Below are 19,537 nucleotides of genomic sequence, written 5' to 3'. Positions count from 1 at the left end.
TGATCAAAGATTAAAAAAATACAACGCTATAAAAACCTGCAGTCTATTCTACCTACTTATTAATTAGGATGTTATTACTATCAACTAGGCTAAACTTCCATAGTTATGCATTATAGTGCTTCCTGTTTCATTTATTTGAAAATAATAACAAGTGTGCCTAATATCACATTAAAATAAACCTAAATTTTACATGGTCCTAGATAGATAGATAGATTCAATTCATTTAATGCTCGCTCTATCTTTAGTCAAGGATAAAAGGACAAATCCACTCTGTCTTCTAGGTGTGTTAGTTCTGGAGAAACGAAAACGAAAATGACAAAGCACTTAAATAGCAGGCTGCTGAAGTCGACAGCCGGAGAAGAGGCTGCGATGAGCTTGCGCACAGACCGAATGAGAGACGGCTAGACAAAGTTTGACCAGGAAAATATTCATGTTGGTCGGATGTCACGCTTGGTAAGTTCGTTCTTTTCTTAGGCTATCGCTTATCTAGGAAGTGTTTAGGATACAGAGTTATTTGTCTTATTGTATTTTCTTATTTAGTAAATAATAATAGCGTGTACACTGAGAACAGTGATGCGAACTGATAGCTAAAATTGCAAGTCATATAGCAAACGACACGTAAAGTCATTGACAGACAGACAGACAGACAGACAGACATAAAAGGCAATGTGAATGGTATAGCTTGTTCGGAGGGCAGCCAGCCTGTGGAGTGTTATAATTGCCACATCCGTGACTAAGACTTGTGCGGTGTAAACCTCTGAATCATTTCTTGATAAAGGAAACCTGTCGGGCAATATCCTGCAGAGGGCAGACTTTGCATTTCACAGGAATTCAGTGCAATGGACAACATTAGAATAAAACAAATGTGGCACATGTTTCGTTTATAGCGCACACCTACAAACCTACAACGATGGACATTGAGATATAGTCGCAAAGAACGCACGCACACACACACACACACACACACACACATATCCATTCATCCATGCACTCTATTAGCTTTGATTCCCCCAGATTTATTTCACAGATGTAAACAATGAGAACATCCTTTCTATCTGACGCTGACTCACTACAAGTTATGACCCAGTGATAGAGAGCGAAAGTAATCACTGTTCCTCAATCAGTGCTGTGTTGTGTTTTCTATTTTAATAGACTCATGGCGAAATTATGCAATTTCTAAATCATTGTATTGTTGCACTGTGCTTAAATGTGGTTCTTCTCCTTCCTCTCACTATTAAATCATCAGTGTTACTGGTCTTAATTTCATCGTCTACCACATGCACAACCATGGAAAGCCTGACTCTTATGACTGGGAGAAGCAGACCTAATAATGGTAATTATACAGTATGTGATGGCAGTCACATAAAAAACTGAGAAAATCTGGCAACTAAAATTAGTTACTTTAGTCTCATTACATAAATGTTATTTTTCCCCTAGATACTGATACTGTCCAAGGTGAGAATGCTTGTCGAGGTGGAAGGAGAAGACGAGGGGGGGCACAAGGAGACAGAAAAAGAGCACAAAGGCATGGGAGTAGTCAAGGTGAAAGGGAGGAAAGGAAAAGTGAAGAGCTGCGTGGGAGAGGAAGGGGAAGAGGTGGTGGAGCAGGAGGAGGTGCAGGGAGAGGTAGAGGAAGAGGAGCAACAGAGGTGGGCCGCAATACAGAAAGGGGAGGCAGACAAGGAGGTGCTGGAAGAGATAGAAATGGATGGGAAGGTGCAGAGAGACAGAGATCAGAAGTAGGAAGAAACCCAGAAGCAGGTCCAGTTGTTAGACAAGGAGCAAGAATAGGGATGGCAGGGAGAGAAGAACGTGTCGACAGAAGAGAAGGTTGGAGGGGTGAAAGAAGAGATGTTGAGGGAGACAGGCAAGATAGAAATGGAAGGAGATCAAATTCTGCCAGCACAGCTAGGCCACCACAGGGCCGAGGACTGGGCTTTAAAGCACTGGAAGAACTCTCTCTAAAAGACCCATCTGTAGTGGCCATTACCATGTCCTCACACCCTTCTGTGAAAGATCTCCTCAGTGAGACCAAAATAAGGCAGGATCTTATCGAACTCATTTGCTTGGTGCTGAGTAAAGCCTTTAAATCAAGGACAGACAGAGGCACTCAGCAGCACCTGGCTGGCATTATAAAGGATTCAGGGTTCTTCTGCACCTCTCTACCCCACTATCTTGTGGGGATGGCGTCAGAGAGCAAACCTGCTCGCAGAGCACAATACCCACAGCATCTGGAAAATATCCTGGTGATTCTCTCACAGGTAAATAAACTGATAAAACATAGAAAACCTGACAAAACATAGGAAATTCAGCTGAACGATAATTGATTTTATACCTGAAAAAACATATGAGGACATTGCTCGATAGATGAAGCAATAAAGTACAAGGTTAATTTTACTATGTACAATCAGTGTGTATACTGTAATGTACTTCATACACTAAAATACAGGTCAGTGAGATTTTTTATATGTACATACAGTGCAGTGGGAATGATAATGTAATATATAAATCACATTTATTTTTATTTTTCCTGTGTGCAAAGAGAAAAAGGCATAATGAAAGATACAGTTATTGAGAAAATCAGATTACATAGATGTAAACAAACCTTATTTAGGCATTTCTGTTTTTATTTCCTGTGCTTTTTATTAACAGTTTTAAAGTAGCTAAATTCTTTTTTCCTTGTTATGTTTATTAGGTGCTTAACATCTTCCCTGCTAGTTCGGTACATACAGTGAGTTTGTTACTGACACTGCTCCAAGCCTCCATTAACAGCCTGAGGGCATCAGGTGTGGATTTTCAGCCTCAAATTGAGGAAAGTGTGGAGCAACTTCAGGACCTGATCACACACCTCCAGAATAGAGCAAGAGAGGGTACCCTGCGGTCAGACAGAGACACATATGCATTCCTGCCCTCTGGTGGTGGTAACCCAGGTAACTGGCTCTTGGAGATATTTCTACTGAAATCACATTGTTTTTACATATTTGGATAGATTGTCCTGAAGCAAATACCATGCAGTTGGTCAGAAAATCTTTTTGTAAGGTTTTGAAATGTTGGTATAGATGAGACAGTTATTAATACTTCCACTATTTCTAACCTAGGTGAAGAAGATCAACAGGATTTCAGGACCATACCAATCTACCCAACTCCACAGGAGTTCCGGCAGGAGCATAGGCCTTTCCTTAGACCCAACATTACCTCCCAGAGCTATACAAACACCCACCTCTATCTTGATACACACTTCCGGCTGCTCAGAGAGGACTTTGTGCGACCACTGCGTGAGGGGATTCAGCAATTGCTCCAGAACCAAAAAGATATCGGAAGGACCAACAGCCCGCTAAAGACAAAGCGCTTTGATGATATCAGAATATATTTTGACACACAGCTAGTGGTGCCCAAATGCACACACACTGGCATTGCCTACATTGTCCAGTTTGATGCACAGCCACTTAAGGTTAGCTTCTGGTTGTTGATGTCTTTGTAAAATGGCATTTGAATGATGGAGTAAAGTATATTCTGTGTCACTGATGTGTTAATACATACACTGGTCATTCACTATTTAAATGGCAAATGTAAAGACATATATAAACATGTATATTACTAACAGGTTGTCCATTTTTCCCACAGTTTGTACGCTGGCAGAACTCCAAGAGATTGCTTTATGGCTCCCTGGTATGCCTGTCATGTGATAATTTTGAGAGCTTCCTGTTTGCCACAGTGTCAGATCGAGACCCTGAACATCTGCAGAAAGGACTGGTCCAGATTACATTTACAGAGGAGAGCAGGTTAAAGCTGGCAAGAATTGAGGTAGAGTAATACATTATTTGCACCATATGTTAAAATGGGCATGATGCATTCAGTTTCTTTGGATAAATGTAATAAATATCTGTGGTCATTTGAAACAGAAATACAAATAACAAAATGTGTTTTTTTTAAAATCACAGAAAGATCAAGTGTTTCTGATGGTCGAGACCACTGCCTACTTTGAGGCTTATCGGTATGTTCTAGAGGGCTTACAGGAGCAGAGGGAGGATGATTTGCCCTTTCAGAGGTAAGGATGTGTGTCAATGTGCTGCCCTGGACTTTCAGATTTTACTGTCAAGTTCACAGTTTGTTTGTTTTTTTAATAAAATCCCAAAATTATTTCAAAACAATTAACACCACAAATACTTTTAAAAGAGTTTTGAGTGAGAAAATAGTAGCAAGGAGGGTTTGACAGCGGTTTTTGGAGTAAAATTATCAAAGTAAGTTCAACATCCACTTTAATTTATCATATCATCTCACAATTCCCAATAACGTTCACATATGGATCTTCTCAAAACTTCAAATATTGCCATCACCTTCAGTACCCTTAACAAATACTGAAAAAATATTGTTTTATATTTGTTGTCTAGCAGTCTCTCTAAATGAAACTCTATTAAACCTTTTCTCTCAGAACTACAACATAAAAAGGGTGTCAAGGGTTTTGCCACACTTGACTAGTTTGACAAATAAACTAGGAAAACTCATGTAAGTGCCTGCAGTGAAGACCAAGAGACATAGAGTGTCTTTTGCTGCTATTATCATGGTTAATAACACTAAACCATAAGGGTTGTTGCCATTGCACATTGCACTTTGTTGATGATAAAATCTGGGCTGTTCGTTCTGGGCTTTTTTGGGGTGTTTTTTTGTTTGTTTTTGTCTCTCTGTGTATGGACAGACTGCAAATCAATTTCCCATTGGGGAAAATAACGTTACCGTTGACAACTAAAAGTTCCCATTGACCATTGAAACCTGATTTTAACAGCACAGTTTCTGTAGTTAAGCAAAAGTTCTTGCGATATTAAAACGCTGATTTAATTGTTTAGGGAGAGATTTTCTTTAAAGAAATATATAACTAAGGATCTTTGATTCTTTCAGGTACATCGTGGAATGCAAGACAGATGTCCAACCGCCAGCTTATCTTCGAAGAAATGATAATTATGACTTGTCATCTGTTGCTGACCCTGACTACAAGGCCAGAATACGGCCCTTTCACAGTCTGAAGGCAGAGGCCTGGCCAAGGATGGAGGAGTTGGGTCTGGATGAGTCTCAGATGAAAGCCTTCCAGCTGGCCCTCACAAAAGAACTGTCTATCATACAAGGACCTCCAGGCACTGGTAAGAAATTGAAAAACCATTGTTAGTGAGTTTTTCATTTTTATTTGTTCAATGACAGAATTTTAAGAAGTGCAAAGTTTTATCCAGCAAAAATCAACATGTTTTTTGGCCTCAGGAAAAACCTACGTTGGTCTAAAGATTGCTCAGGCACTCTTGACCAACCAGGAACTCTGGAGAGATCAACATGACATGGCTCCGATGCTGGTTGTGTGTTACACCAACCACGCCCTGGATCAGTTCCTTGAGGGTAAGCGCCAACAGCTGCTTTGTAATAACATGCTTGGTTTGCTCACTTGTCACGGAAAAGGATGTTTCAATTTCAGGTACAAAGAATCTTATGTGCCATGTGTATTTACTTTCACTAAAAGGCCACAGACCTCTACTTCAAGTTATATTTAATTATTTATCCTTCTGGTCTGTTTCCTGGAATGGACAATGCAATGCAAAAAAAGCTTTCAGTGTTCTGGGATGTGACATGCATTTATTTTAACTCTGCATCTCAGGTATTCATAAATTTTTAAAAGATGGCATAGTGAGAGTTGGAGGTCGCAGCAACAGTGAGATCCTGAAGCGTTTCAATCTGAGGGAGCTGACCCATTCACCTAACTTCAGACGAACACTGCCCGGTCATCTGCGTGATGCATATAATCAGGTGAGCTCTTGCAGGTGAACTGCAGTTTGAATCTTATTTTAAAATGCTCCTCGTGTATTCCTTTTGTTCACAGAAAAGATGAAGAAAAGACTCAGAATATATAAAAAGATGAAACAGATTTAAATAATTGCCTTTTGTTTCCTGTTAAACATCTTTTGTTTATCTAATAGGTTTTCTATTGCGCTTATTCGGTTTTTTTGTCTTTGATCACGCAATCATTCTGTTTGCTTTGTGTGGCTCGCTCACCTGCTTAACAGGTTTACAGGCAGCTGTGTGAAGAGCAGAGGGAGATCGAGGAACAGAGTATGAAGTTGGAATGTTCTTTGAAAGGTGTGTTGAGGGAAAGCTTCTTACATAAGTTCATCTTGCGCCAACACTGGGACAGCCTGCATCGCCCCCCTGTGAGTCATTCTGAATAAGAAATTCACATTTTATGCATATGAAATGAGCTTGACAGAATGAGTCCAAACTCATGAGTTTGAAATGATTTGTAGGCAATGGATGAATTTCAGACCTGGAATGAGAAGAAGCCCAACCTCATGATGGAGTGGTTGGGTTTGGGTTCCACTGTCTTCCTCCAGAGGGAGACAGAGAATGCGAATGGAAATGATGGTAAGACTTTTACTCTAAGCGGTGCTCAACTGAACAAGTGAAAGATTATTTAATAACTGACTTTCATCTAATGTAAACACTTAAGGTTCCAAAACACCAACATGAGCATTAAATCTAAACTTAAAACTGCTGTCACAGTCATTTCAGATCAGCAACTGCTGTCAGTGAAGACTATAAACATTTTATCATGCACATACAGTATGTTGAATAGCATAAATACCATATGCTGAGCATGCTGAAAATAGACTTATTTCACATTATGAGGCGTTAATAAAAAAAAGAAATATGTGCATTTGTTGTGGTGTTTGAAAGAATTGTCATTCTGACCCATTCTGTTGCTCTGAATGGGTAACATATAGAAGAAGTACCAGTGGAGGTGGATGAAGAAGAGGACCTCATTGAAATCGCAGAGGAGGCAGATCTGATCCAGGCAGAGCGGATTGTTGAAGACAACTTTGGTCCCAGAGGCATTAGAGATGCCAGAAAGAAGGGAGAAATGGAGGACGCTGTCAGAGAAGTCGAGGAACTCATGCTTGCTATGAACCTGGATAAAGTTGAAATACAGGCTGAGCAGAGTGAAGAAGGATTTGAGGTAAATTTAATAGAAGGCTTTTTGTGCAGTGATCGTAATGAGTTTATCATTTCTCTAAGAGCACATTGATGTAGAACCATAGCAGACTGAGTGGAGTCTGATGTAAGGATATGCTTACATTAAATCAACATCTGACCAATGGAAATATATTTACATCTTAAGTTCACAGCATACAGTATGTTATTTACATCCATGTTTGGTAGATGGCAGTTTCAGTTTTCCCTTTGTTGATGATAAGTATAGACTTGGCATGTTACTGTGAATACTGTACAAGTGTAATAACCAAAAGCTTCAGTAGAAAGATTTCTCAGGCATTGTAAAAGGTGGACATACTTACTATAAGTCACCCAGCAGTTTGTAGTTTTGGTTTAGGGTCTTGCATTTACAAGATTCAGTGGTAGTGTTTTTGTCTCCAGCATGCTGTTATTCTGGAGAGCCAGAAGTTACCATGTTTAGGTGAAAGGGTAGAGTACTAAATTATCGCCTAATGCTAGGAAATTAGTTTAAATTTCCTATGCAGTCGGTATGTGCAATGCTCAGGCACATCAGCTAATTAGTGCTCAACAGACTAATGAAACATTAGAATTTCACTCACCAAAATTGAAGCACAAACTTCTTAGATGGTCTGCCCTCAACGGCAAACCATAATATTAGTCCAAGATTTACATTAAAATGCTCCAAGAACAACCAACTGCATAAACTAAGTGTATAAGTCTAGTTCAGTGATTGTAGTTAGAAGAGGTAAGGTCTAAAAGACAACAATCAGCTCCAGATGCTTGTGTCAGAACATCTGTCAGTCAAAGTAACCATGTCTCTAACTCCAGTATCCAGTATCTAGTGCACACTATGACAACTTATTACAAAAAGAAAAAAGAAAGCAACAACAAATAATACAATATCTACTTTATAAAATGAATTCATCACTTTGTTAACTGAGGTTCAGAAGGTTATAATGTTTTTTACCATCCCGATCCATACAGTTCCAACGAGACCAGAGGAAAAAGATGAAGAGAAATATCAGAAAAGAACTTGGGAAGACCTCAGCTATGACTGAAAGAGAGGAAGATAACGTGTTTGATGTTTGGACTCTTAGTCAGCAAGACAGATGGAAACTCTATCGGTATGTCTGCATCCGTGTTCAACTTCTTTTCTTTTCTTTTATTACTATGTACCTTTTTTCGGCTCTTCCCTTCTGTTGCATTCTCTGAACAGTTCTGTCCTCTTTCCTACTTTCTTAATTCCCCTTTTTATTCTACACTCTTTCTATTCCCTGACCTACCTTCGTATATTCCCAATGTGTATAATTAAGTCAAGTAATCACTAAGAAAATGTATCTCTTAGGATTTTATCACAGCAGAAAGCCAAGATGTAAATCTAGTCTTCTATTACTGAAAAAACAGGACTGAAAGAACTGTGTACACGGTTTTATTTCTCATTTAAACTAGCAAACAGGGAATTGAATACAAAAACAATGTGTATTAAATATTGTTTAAATTGTTTAATTGTTTAAATATGCTGTATTAGTAATGAAGAGGTATTAGTCAATTATACTATATATATTTTTGCCCTTGCTCCATGTTATTTCAGATTAAAACAATAATAATCTTAGGGCTTCTGCATGGCTCCTTCAGTCATTTCAGTGTTTTACTACTTCATATTGGCTTTGTGTTGTCAGGTTGTGGGTGGCACGCTACAGGATGGAGCTTCGCGAAAAAGCCCTGCTATCTGAGCAAGCCTACCAGAATGCAGTGGACAGATTGGCTGATGTAAAACGGCATGAAAGTCTCTGTCTCCTCAAAAAAGCCACGGTACAGAATATATTAACTAGCATATTCCTTTTTAAAATCCTAACCATAAATTATATAGAATTTATCAGATTTATTATAAATTATTTTAACTAACATTAACAGATAGATTAGTTTTGGTTTCATTTGCCCAGATTTTGTGGCAAGCATCTTTGTGCAAGAGAAGATATAATATATTATCCAAATTAAAAGACTTTTTTCTTCTGTGCCTCCATTTAAAAATAGTAGAAGAGAACAGAATTTCTCCTGGTAATCCAAGAAGTGACAGTAATGTTACAGTAATGTAACCTATTGGTTAGTTACAAAGTTTTAAAACTTTTCGCAATAGCATCTGTGGGCATATGAACAGACTGAGGCTGCAAGCAATAAAGAATCCAAGTGTTAAACAACTACAGAGACAGACAGGCTACTTCCCACTGTTTCCAGTCTTTATGTTAATCCAACAGACTGCAGCTTCACATTTGTATAGGATTGATATCTACCTTATGCTCTAAAAGTCAACAAAAATAAATAGCAAATTCAGGTCGACTTGTCTTTAAAAAAACAAATATCCTGTCCGCCAGGTTGTTGGCATGACAACAACAGGGGCAGCAAAGTTTCGTCAAACCCTGCAGGAAGTGCGTCCACGTCTGGTGATTGTAGAAGAGGCTGCAGAGGTTCTTGAAGCCCACACCATCACCACATTGAGCAGAGCATGCCAACACCTTATTCTGATTGGAGACCACCAACAGGTAAGACCTGACACAGACAAACAGGGCGATGTTTCCTGAACTCTTAGGAGACTTGCAAGGTTTATTAACTGCGCTTGACTATTTTTGGATCGCTATATGTGTTTTTAACTAGGCACAGTTGTAACATGAAAATTTAAAGACAACATATTATGAGATGCTCTGTGCTTTTCTATATCTTTATGTGTGTTGCCTTGAAGGAAGCAAAAAAAATAAAAAATACTAGCTATTACAAGAGATAGAGAAGAGTACGCTGTGATATCCTGGACATCAGGAGGCTATTATACAACAACTTGTCGGGGCCTGCCAAGGACATATGGCTAGGCAGCCTGTCTACCAATCTGCAGCATGTGATCACAGCTAAAACTCTATCACACATCTCAATATTCAGCTCTGGTATATTCTTGCTGTGCAACAACTATCTGCTCAAAAACTAATATTTGCTTAGTGTCCCTGTTTATTCATGTTTATTTATGAATCTGCATACATAGGGTATACATTTGACTATACTAACAAGCGTGTGCTCCATGCAGTTGTACTAAAAGTTTAGTAATGGAATTTAAATGAAGTTGACTTAAAGAGTGACCTTCTTGCAACCCAGAGATGGAAATATATGGCAGTTTTTACACCTTATCATTATACTTCTTTATATCATGTACATCAGATTAACATAATAGTATGGAAACTCATGTGTAGCACATTAAATAGTATTTAATGTGCTACACATGATCAAAGTATATGGATAAAATTATTTGTGTAGTTATAGTATAGTTATATTTGATAGTTTATTCATATTGTAATTTACCAATTTAAGTAAGTGGTGAAAAAGAACAAATGAACAAACTAGATAAGGTATCTTGATGGCACATATACGTGTTAGTGACAGCAGTTATTTTTACTCTAGAGGCAAGTATTAAAGCATTATTTTTGTGGAACATAAACTTGAATCTGTGCATTTAGAGAAGGTAGATGGATCACACTGTCCAAGTAAAATAAGGCCTGGCATTGTTGTGCTGGTCATTAATCGCAGGTTTGGTGTTGAATCGAGCAGAACACAATGCTTCACATTTATACTAGAATTTGTCTTGCCTCCCCCACACCACTCCCACATACATGCACAATCACGCTCTGTCCTCTAGCTAAATTAGGTTTGCACACACGCACGTATACGTGCACACACACATACACAAATACATACATACAAGCAAAACTAAAACGACAGCAAAAGAAAGTTAGAGTGCATTTGCATGCAGTCTATACTCCCATCCAAATCCAAACCCATATAAGAATATGTTTTTTATTCATTCATGGTTTCCCATATTTGTATTTACGGTGCTTACAAATGGCTAGGAACTCTTTAATAGCTGTTCATTAGTAATTATGTCTGATGCTCCTGGTCCTATGGCTGGGAAAGTCAATCCTCTTTTCTTCACTTAGATTACATGATGTTGCTCTGTGCATTGCATTTAAAGTCTAGGAAAAGAAGTCGTACTGTTATTTTTGGAATAACAGAAGGCAATGCCTTGAAATAAGCAGGTAACAATTAACAAGTTTCATGTAAATATAGGCATTACCTGATTTCTAATGTTAACTTACCTTTCAAAGCATATGATAAACAAGTGTTTTTTTCCCCTCTCCTTTAGCTGCGCCCTAGTGCCACAGTATATGAACTCGCTAAGAACTTTAACCTGGAGATGTCCATGTTTGAGAGATTAGTGAACATGGGACTGCCTTTTGTCAGACTGAACTACCAGGTTTGTTTTTCTGCATATATTAGCTCTCTCATCTTCTTGCAGGATCAGTCATTAAATTGTAGACATCTTTAGATGATGGAGTTAAAGACAGTAAGATATATATCTCAGTATCTCTATGCGATTTGTTCATCTATGGTCCTTATTTTTGTTTGTTCTTAAGCATCGTATGAGGCCAGAAATTGCCCGTCTTCTGACCCCACACATCTACAAAGAGTTAGAAAACCATCCTTCTGTGTTGGAGTACGAAAACATCAAGGTACATGTTTTTGTTTGCTCTCCTGCAGTGCCTCCTGCATGCATGGATTTAAAAAAAAAGTTTGCTACTCTAGACTTTCAAATGCATCTTCAGTCTCAAATCTAATTTAGGCTGTGCATACAATATCTAGAATACAGGATAAAAAATAATAATACGATGAATATAAAAGAATAATGTGGAATGTGTTTTATTAAATGTTTATTTACAGGGCCTAAAGACCAATTTATACTTTGTGGACCACAACCACCTTGAAGAAGAAATCAGAGATGGAAAAAGCCATCAGAACCGTCATGAGGCAATGTTTGTTGTAGCTCTTTGTCGCTACTTTCTCTTGCAAGACTACAAACCAGAGCAAATTACCATCCTCACGACCTATACTGGCCAACTCCACTGTCTGCGTAAACAAATGCCAGCCAAGGAGTTTGCAGGCGTTAAAGTGCATGTAGTAGACAAGTACCAGGGAGAAGAGAATGACATTGTATTGTTGTCACTTGTACGTAGCAACCGACAGTCTAAAGTTGGCTTCTTGAGCATTTCCAATCGTGTCTGTGTAGCGTTGTCACGTGCCAAGAAAGGTCTCTACTGTATTGGCAACAGTGTGATGCTGGACCAAGTCAAACTGTGGAGCAAAATCTTCCACACCTTGAGGGAGAAGGATCAGGTTGGAAAGGCTCTGACTCTGTGCTGTCAAAATCATCCAGATCGAGAGGTAAAAGTATCAAATGCTGAAGATTTCAGACAAGCACCCGAGGGAGGCTGCACCCAGCCTTGCCAGTTCCGTTTGGACTGTGGCCACGTTTGTGCTAGTGTCTGTCATCCATATGACCCAGAGCACAAGAAGTATAAGTGTGTCAAAAAGTGTGAGAAGATTTTATGTGATCTGGGACACAAATGCACACTTGTATGCCATAAAGAATGCCCAAATAAATGTCCAGTGAAGGTTGAGAAGATCATACCCAAGTGTCAACATACACAAATGATTCCTTGTCACCAGGACCCAAACACATTTACATGCCAGGAGCCTTGCCAGAGGTTGCTCAGCTGTGGACATCCATGTGAGTCAGTCTGTGGGTTACCATGCACCAGTCAGTGCAAGGTGAAGGTCATCTTAAAACTTGGGTGTGGACACACCCAGGAAGATGCGTGCTTTTACAAAGATTGCATTGATAAGGCTGAATGTAAGGCCCCATGTGACCACCAGCTAAAATGTGGACATGCCTGCCGTGGTACCTGCGGCAAATGTTTTCAGGGACGCTTCCACTTTCCCTGTTATCACAAATGTGAACGTCTCCTCATCTGCTCTCACAAGTGCAAGGAACCTTGCACTCGTGATTGTCCTCCTTGTCAGAGGCGTTGTGAGAACTGCTGTGTCCACAGTAAGTGCATGAAGCCATGTGGGCAGCCATGCGCTCCTTGTAGAGAGCCGTGTGCATGGCAGTGTGCTCACCATCACTGCAATAGGCTTTGCTATGAGCCATGCGATCGCCCGCCATGCACCGAACCCTGCAACAAGACCCTAGATTGTGGCCACCCGTGCATTGGACTGTGTGGAGACAAATGTCCAAGTAAATGCCGCATCTGTGACCACGATGAAGTCACAGAGATTTTCTTTGGCACTGAAAATGAGCCAGACGCTTACTTCATTCAGCTGGAGGATTGCAAACACATCATCGAATACACAGCTATGGATATATACATGGGTATGGATGATAACAACCAGGCAAATGAAGGAGAGCAGGTGGCCATAAAACTAAAGGAATGCCCCAAGTGCCGTACTCCGATCAGAAATAATCTGCGCTACGGATCTCAGATCAACCGCAGTCTGAAAGAGATAGAGATGGTAAAGGAGAAGATAAATGGACAGCAGTCAGATATTGAAGAAAAGAAGAAAGCCCTTCGAACTCAGTGGCGTGAAAACCTTCGAACCTATGAAATGGATGACCAAATGGAATATATGCTCATCAAAGAAAGACTGAACCAAACCTACCTCACAGCAAATGATCTGTGGGTAGTGGAAAACAAGATGGATTTCTTAATAAGAGTTCAGAAGCTTCTGAAGATTGAGAACAAAAACATGTTGGACATGCATCGCGACAAGTTCTCGAAGAATGTTGTAGAGTTTGTGTGTTGGCTCAATAGCTACCACCAAAAATTCACAGACCAGCAGGTCTTTGATTTGCAGAGAGAGCTACAGAGACTCAATCTCCTGGCTGAACTGAATGTTCGTTGCCATTTGGCAAATGAGAGGAGACAAACTGATCAAATTCAATCAGACGTACAAAAAATAAGAGATGTTTTGGAAACGTGGGGTCAATTCACTGAGCAAGATGAGCAAAAAGTGAAGGAAGCCATGAAGAAACTAGACGAGAAGTTTCCACTCAGTGGCTTGGGGATCAGTGACGAGGAAAGAAAGATGATTGTCTCAGCCATGAAAATGCGACCTGGTCACTGGTACAAATGTCCAAATGGCCATGTCTATCTTATCACAGAGTGTGGAGGGGCTATGGAGAGCAGACATTGTCCTGATTGTAATGCTACTATTGGTGGACAAAGCCATACACTTGCAAGTGGCAACCAAGTTGCCTCAGAGATGGATGGGGCACAGCACCCTGCTTGGTCTGAAGCCAATAACCTTCTAAACTTTAATCCAATTGACTTCTAAAAGCCATTTTAGAAAAGCCTGTTGTTTTCTTTCCACCCTTGACTCTTAGCTGGAACACGTATGAGTGACAAAAGTTTGTGAATTTATTTCAAGCAAGGGCCTCAACAAAAGTCAGTATACTCAGTGTAAATAACTTGGCAAAGGAAAATACCATAATTTTACTTTTTAATGTTTTACTTTATGGCACCTAAGAGATGGATTAGGCAGAGAGCTTTTAATAAGACCATATTTTTCTTGCATGAACTGTACTTTTGAAATGTTTTTCTTGAAAGTGTAGATTTTATGCTGGCAAATATCTTATGCTTATATGTCAACAAGTGTCTTGCCACCTTCTGTTATGAACTGATATCATGCAGTATTGCTATTCTAAACATGATGGGTAGTGATTTATTTTAAAATGCTTTGTAAATTAAAGATTAAATAATAGATGGTAGTTCATAATGCTAAACTTGGTGAGTGTAACCCTTTGGTTGCTCAGGACTCCATTAAGTACCAGTTGCATCATGGTTTAACAACAGGTGGCAGTAAAACACTGTAAAATAACAGTGAGTAATCACCTGATAGTTATTATGGTTAATGCTTGTTCATATGAGATTAAATGTCTGTAAATACAAGCGTGTTCTTGTTGTCTTTATTTTTATATAGGTCTCCATAGGCTCAGAGAAATAAGCTCAGCAGATGTGATTAACAAGTGTACTTGTTATGCTACATAAAAAGGCACATTCACATAAAAATACATGAAAAAAAATGTTCTTAGTCACTTTCAGTTGCCATCCTGCAAAAATATTATTTAACTATTACCTAACTGATGCATGAAAAGAAAACAACAAAACGTTTCTCCTCATCATTAAAACAAATATTTTTTCTCTCATTTGCCTCTCTTGCCTACATACAAGTGTTAAACATTTGCGTCTATAACAGGACATCATTGGCAGTGAAGGTGAAATAAACAACCCTGAAATAGCTGCAATTCCTTTTCACTACTATACAGGACTCACAGTTGCTGAGTTTCAATTTGCCGTTTTGTAACAGCTTGCATCACTTTATTACATGATGAATGCATCCTTGTCACAAAAACAGCTCCAATGCAAACTGTGTTGTCTGCAGGGGGAAAAAAAACAACAAAAATCTGCTGTCAAGACAAGTGTTAAAATTGAGCAAACTTTAAAAGCTTGCCACTCTTTCCGTATTTATAGTATTCAAGCATCAGGATGAGAGAGAGCTGGATGGCAAGGCGGCACCTGAGAAAAATGGTAATATCCTACAGGGTGGACTGCCTCATCTATCATTTCAGGTGGCCTTAAAATATGTTATTGTCAGAGTTCCAGGTAGTCTGCCCATGCAATAGACACTACCGAGTTCCCTACCACTCCTTCCAACATACAATTTGTGGTTTGATCACTGAGAAGAGAAAAAAAACTGCAGAGTTTAAGGACTTGGTAAAGCAGCAAAGGTGTCACGAATGATAATGTGTCAGTTCATGTAAAGCCTTGAATTTGAGCACTTGAACTAGAATGGGCGAAGATTGACGGCACTGACCTAGCATCTTTTTTAGTGCTTGAATAAATTGGAACACCTCAAAGAAAGCCACTTATGAACATATGAACTAGACACAGAAGAAATCAGTGACAAGGATGTGACCACAGCATCTGGTCAAAATTAACTGTTGAATACATTGTAAAAGATTAGTGATTGACATGGTGTATTGTAACAAGAGCTTAAATGAAAAATGTATATTGAATGACAAGCAAAATTACAGAAAGGCTATTTTAAATATTGGTTTTCAAAGGATCCCCAAGGCCACAGATAAAGAGTGTCTGAAGTCTTTGTAAGAGCAGTTAAAAATTAAGAGTCCATGTGAGAAATAAGGAAAAGTTCTCCTAAGATAATATTACATTTGCCAAGTTTTTGTATAGTCTTAATGTTATATGAAACATTCGGCGGCTTCTTAAATGAATCACTTTTCATTTATTTAGCAATTTTAGTTCATTTATTTTCTACATTGTATTATTTTCTATGATACATTTTTCATGACAGCTTGGATAGACTTCAGCTCCCCAAACCCCACGAACCTGAATTGGATAAATGGTAAAAAAAAAAAAAAAAAAAAAAGTAAAGAAAGTGAATAAATGAATCTGGTATTTGTATTCCATATGCAACCTTTGTCTTAACTCAACAAAATATAAATATATATTTTTAAATAAATGGCTGGCTTGTGAGCATACGTTTTTACCTCCTTGCATTTAAAATTCAAACAGAGAGGGAAAAAAACACTCGGTATTAATCTACTTCTGAGAAAATGCAACAAGGTTTATGTTCACAGAATGAACTGTTGGTATTATGCTGGCTAAGGGTAATGGGTTTGTATTATCAGAAAATTGCTCATTAATGTTCCCTTGCAGGCATTTCATCAGTAAAGTAGGTTGTGGTCCAAAGTTCCTACCAGACAGAAATAGTGTGTGATGAAGTGTCATAGATAGAGTATACAACAAACCTAGTCCTTTGGCTAAAGATCTAAAGCAAAGTTACTAAAACGCTGGCCTTTGGTGTCATGCATTAACCTCCAAGCTTTTCTATCTGCTGTGAACCATGTCTCTGTGTTAAATAATAAATGAGCGGTTGTTTACATGCTTGTCCTCCAAAGAAGTTGACTTTTAATTTTGCTAATGCACTGCATAATTGCGACATATTTCTTCATGGAAATTATTACACATATCTTACAAAGCCGGGGAATTACTCAGACATTTTCTTTAAATAATTGCAGTTTTCTGTAACACTGTATATTTTTTAAAAAGTGCTGCACTTTGATTTCTGTCCAATAACATTCCATTTAATTTATTTCTGACTTGTGCAGAAGGTCATAATCCACAGAGTCCATCTGGCCTCCATCCCTTGCAAGTTGGTTCAACACAGGTTGTTGCAAAATAAAGGACAGTAGTCACAACTTTATTAAATATCGCCTTACCTTTCTTGCCTCAACACTTCCACTGGCTCTAATTTCTTCAACATTTGTCTGCAACCAAAAGTAAGAGATTACAAGACTTTTTATCTCTAGTTTACAGTGGCAGACAGACTTAGTCTTTTGGCTCTGTTAACAAACTATTCCTTTCCCACTGGATTTGAACGATATCCATCTACGTCCAGAGAGTAAGCCACACAAAGAGAGAAACTAAGTTACATAAACATTCATACAGACATTAGAAGCAGAGATGAAGATAAAAATCAAAAGGAATAAAGTGATATTGGATGGGAAGGGGATGTACTGGACTGATTGACTGATCTGCTTCCAGTCCACCAGAGACTCTGCTGATATAGGGAAGAAGACAGTGAGCACAAACGAGAGAGACAGAGAGTGGGGGGATATAGAGGGGGAGAATAGGCATGATTTGATAAGAAAGGAGCTGACTATTTTTGAGTGATCCTCCACTCCACTGGACCAGCGAATGTGATTGGGAGAAAGATATTTAGGCAGACAGAAAGGAATAGAAAAAATAAACAAAAGGAACCAAAAAACGAGGATACATGGTGAAGGGATAGAAAATATGAATAAATGTTTCTGTTTTAGCGCTAGATTGACAAGCTATCTTTATACTTTGCCAGTCTTGACTTAAGGCTCTTAAATGTAATACCATCAGGGAGCACATTTTCATTGTGGAAACATATACAGAGCTGCAAAAGCCAAGTCATTTAAATTCAGATTTCAGCCCAAGCACCTCATCAGTTACGGCAAATCTAAATGCAGCTCTTTATGATTATGATTCATTTAAACCAACCAGCTACAGCATGCTTAATTTCTATTAAGTTTGAGAGAAAATTATAAATCTTGCAATTAAAATTTACAAAGCAGATGTTGGGTTTTGAGATGCACAGGCTTACTTAGCATTTTGCAAAGTTATCCACAAAGGAGACAGATTATTTTCTTACCAGAAAAATGATCATACTTGCAGTGAAGACCTGCTTCTATTCCAGAAGAATGTCAGCTAACGAAAAGTGCTGAAAGCCTTAAAGCAGTGGATCTAATTCAACAGAATTTTATGTATCACTCACTATCGTGATAATCTGCCAGACATGAAATATATACCAAAATATGTGTTGCTGCATGGCAATACAGCAGCAAATATTAATACTGTATTGTCCTCCAGCTTTACTTATGGTCTTACAAATAATGATTAATGCACTTCACACAAGTAAAAAGCTAAAACGTTCCAAGCAACTGTAATATGCTGTTAAAATCTTTTTGTTTTTTAACCTTGAATATGTCATTGTATGTGCTTTTTAATAGTTTTTTTGAATCCTAGGCATGGCTACCATTCAATTTTCTGCACCATAACCAGAAAATGAAATGACTTTCTCCGATTCAGAACTGAGTGAGAAGTCTGGGAGAGGTTTAAAAGCTTTTCAGCCCAGTAATGTGTCAGACACACAACCTGTGGTTTTAATTGATGCTTAATTGCAGCGTGGGCAGTACATTAATAAGTTATTACCATGGTCCTCTCTTGAGATACTAGGCAGGCTACTCCACATGGGGGTGTGTGTCATTACATCAAAACTTTGATTAAGGCAGTGGGAAAAGCGCAGACCCTGATCACATTTTTGTGCACCTTCCAGGCTGATTTAAATGTAAATTTATTTTTATTTCAGCTCCTCCCATCTTGACAGTGTATTGCTATGGGAGGGAAGTAGAGAGTTAAAGGGAAGAGGACAATTCTGCCCAGGTAAGCATATTTAGTTTGTGGGGGTTTGATTCTAAACTAATTTGAATAGCTGTATGAAAGCCAATTTGGTTTAATTGAGCTCTGCTCTTCTGAACACCTGCAACTAGATTAGCGACTGACATTAAGTTGTTTTGCTGCATTGGGCCTCCAAGTGTTGTTCCAGCCGCTTCATAACTCCGGATTTACCTCCAAATTTTTAATACAAGACCATATGTGCTTTGCAGAATATGCAATGAGCTTGGCTTAGTGTTTCACAGAGCAGCAGTGAAATATGGCCAAGAAAGTGAAAATAAAACCCAGGCTAATCCATTCTACTCTCCTATGCCTGAGTGCTGTGACAAAGGTGGTTTATTACCATTACCATCAGTGTATTATTATCAATATGTATTAGGGAATCTCACCATCCAGCAAAATCCCAACAGGCCATGACAGGACTAAAACAAACTATGTTTCTGCACCATCGAGGGAAAACATTAAGCAAAGATGCACATCCCCCTTGGCACCTCGGTATGACTGAATCTGCCTGAGAAACTTAATGGATATGTGTGTTTGCATGATTTGTGAACTCCCAATCTCATTGATCCACTTGTGTACAGAACAACTGTTGGCAAGCTCCTCGTTTTTAG

General features: G+C 38.7%; 1 protein-coding gene across 1 annotated transcript; it reads left to right on the top strand.

The window, feature by feature from the left end:
• The first annotated feature begins 295 nt into the window (after positions 1–295).
• Positions 296–14,811, top strand: znfx1 (zinc finger, NFX1-type containing 1). The gene is made up of 19 exons (XM_031740430.2): positions 296–453; positions 1,247–1,333; positions 1,438–2,261; positions 2,696–2,930; positions 3,099–3,451; positions 3,625–3,804; positions 3,942–4,048; positions 4,897–5,135; positions 5,251–5,382; positions 5,639–5,787; positions 6,045–6,188; positions 6,282–6,399; positions 6,759–6,991; positions 7,972–8,111; positions 8,667–8,799; positions 9,360–9,527; positions 11,168–11,278; positions 11,439–11,534; positions 11,743–14,811. The coding sequence occupies exons 2-19, from the start codon at positions 1,288–1,290 to the stop codon at positions 14,194–14,196; spliced, it is 5,862 nt and encodes a 1,953-aa protein (XP_031596290.2). The 5' UTR covers positions 296–453; positions 1,247–1,287; the 3' UTR covers positions 14,197–14,811.
• The last annotated feature ends 4,726 nt before the right edge of the window (positions 14,812–19,537 follow it).

Source organism: Oreochromis aureus, linkage group 5 (genome assembly GCF_013358895.1).
Source record: "Oreochromis aureus strain Israel breed Guangdong linkage group 5, ZZ_aureus, whole genome shotgun sequence".
NCBI lineage: Eukaryota > Metazoa > Chordata > Actinopteri > Cichliformes > Cichlidae > Oreochromis > Oreochromis aureus.
This window is presented reverse-complemented; position numbering and strand designations above follow the sequence as displayed.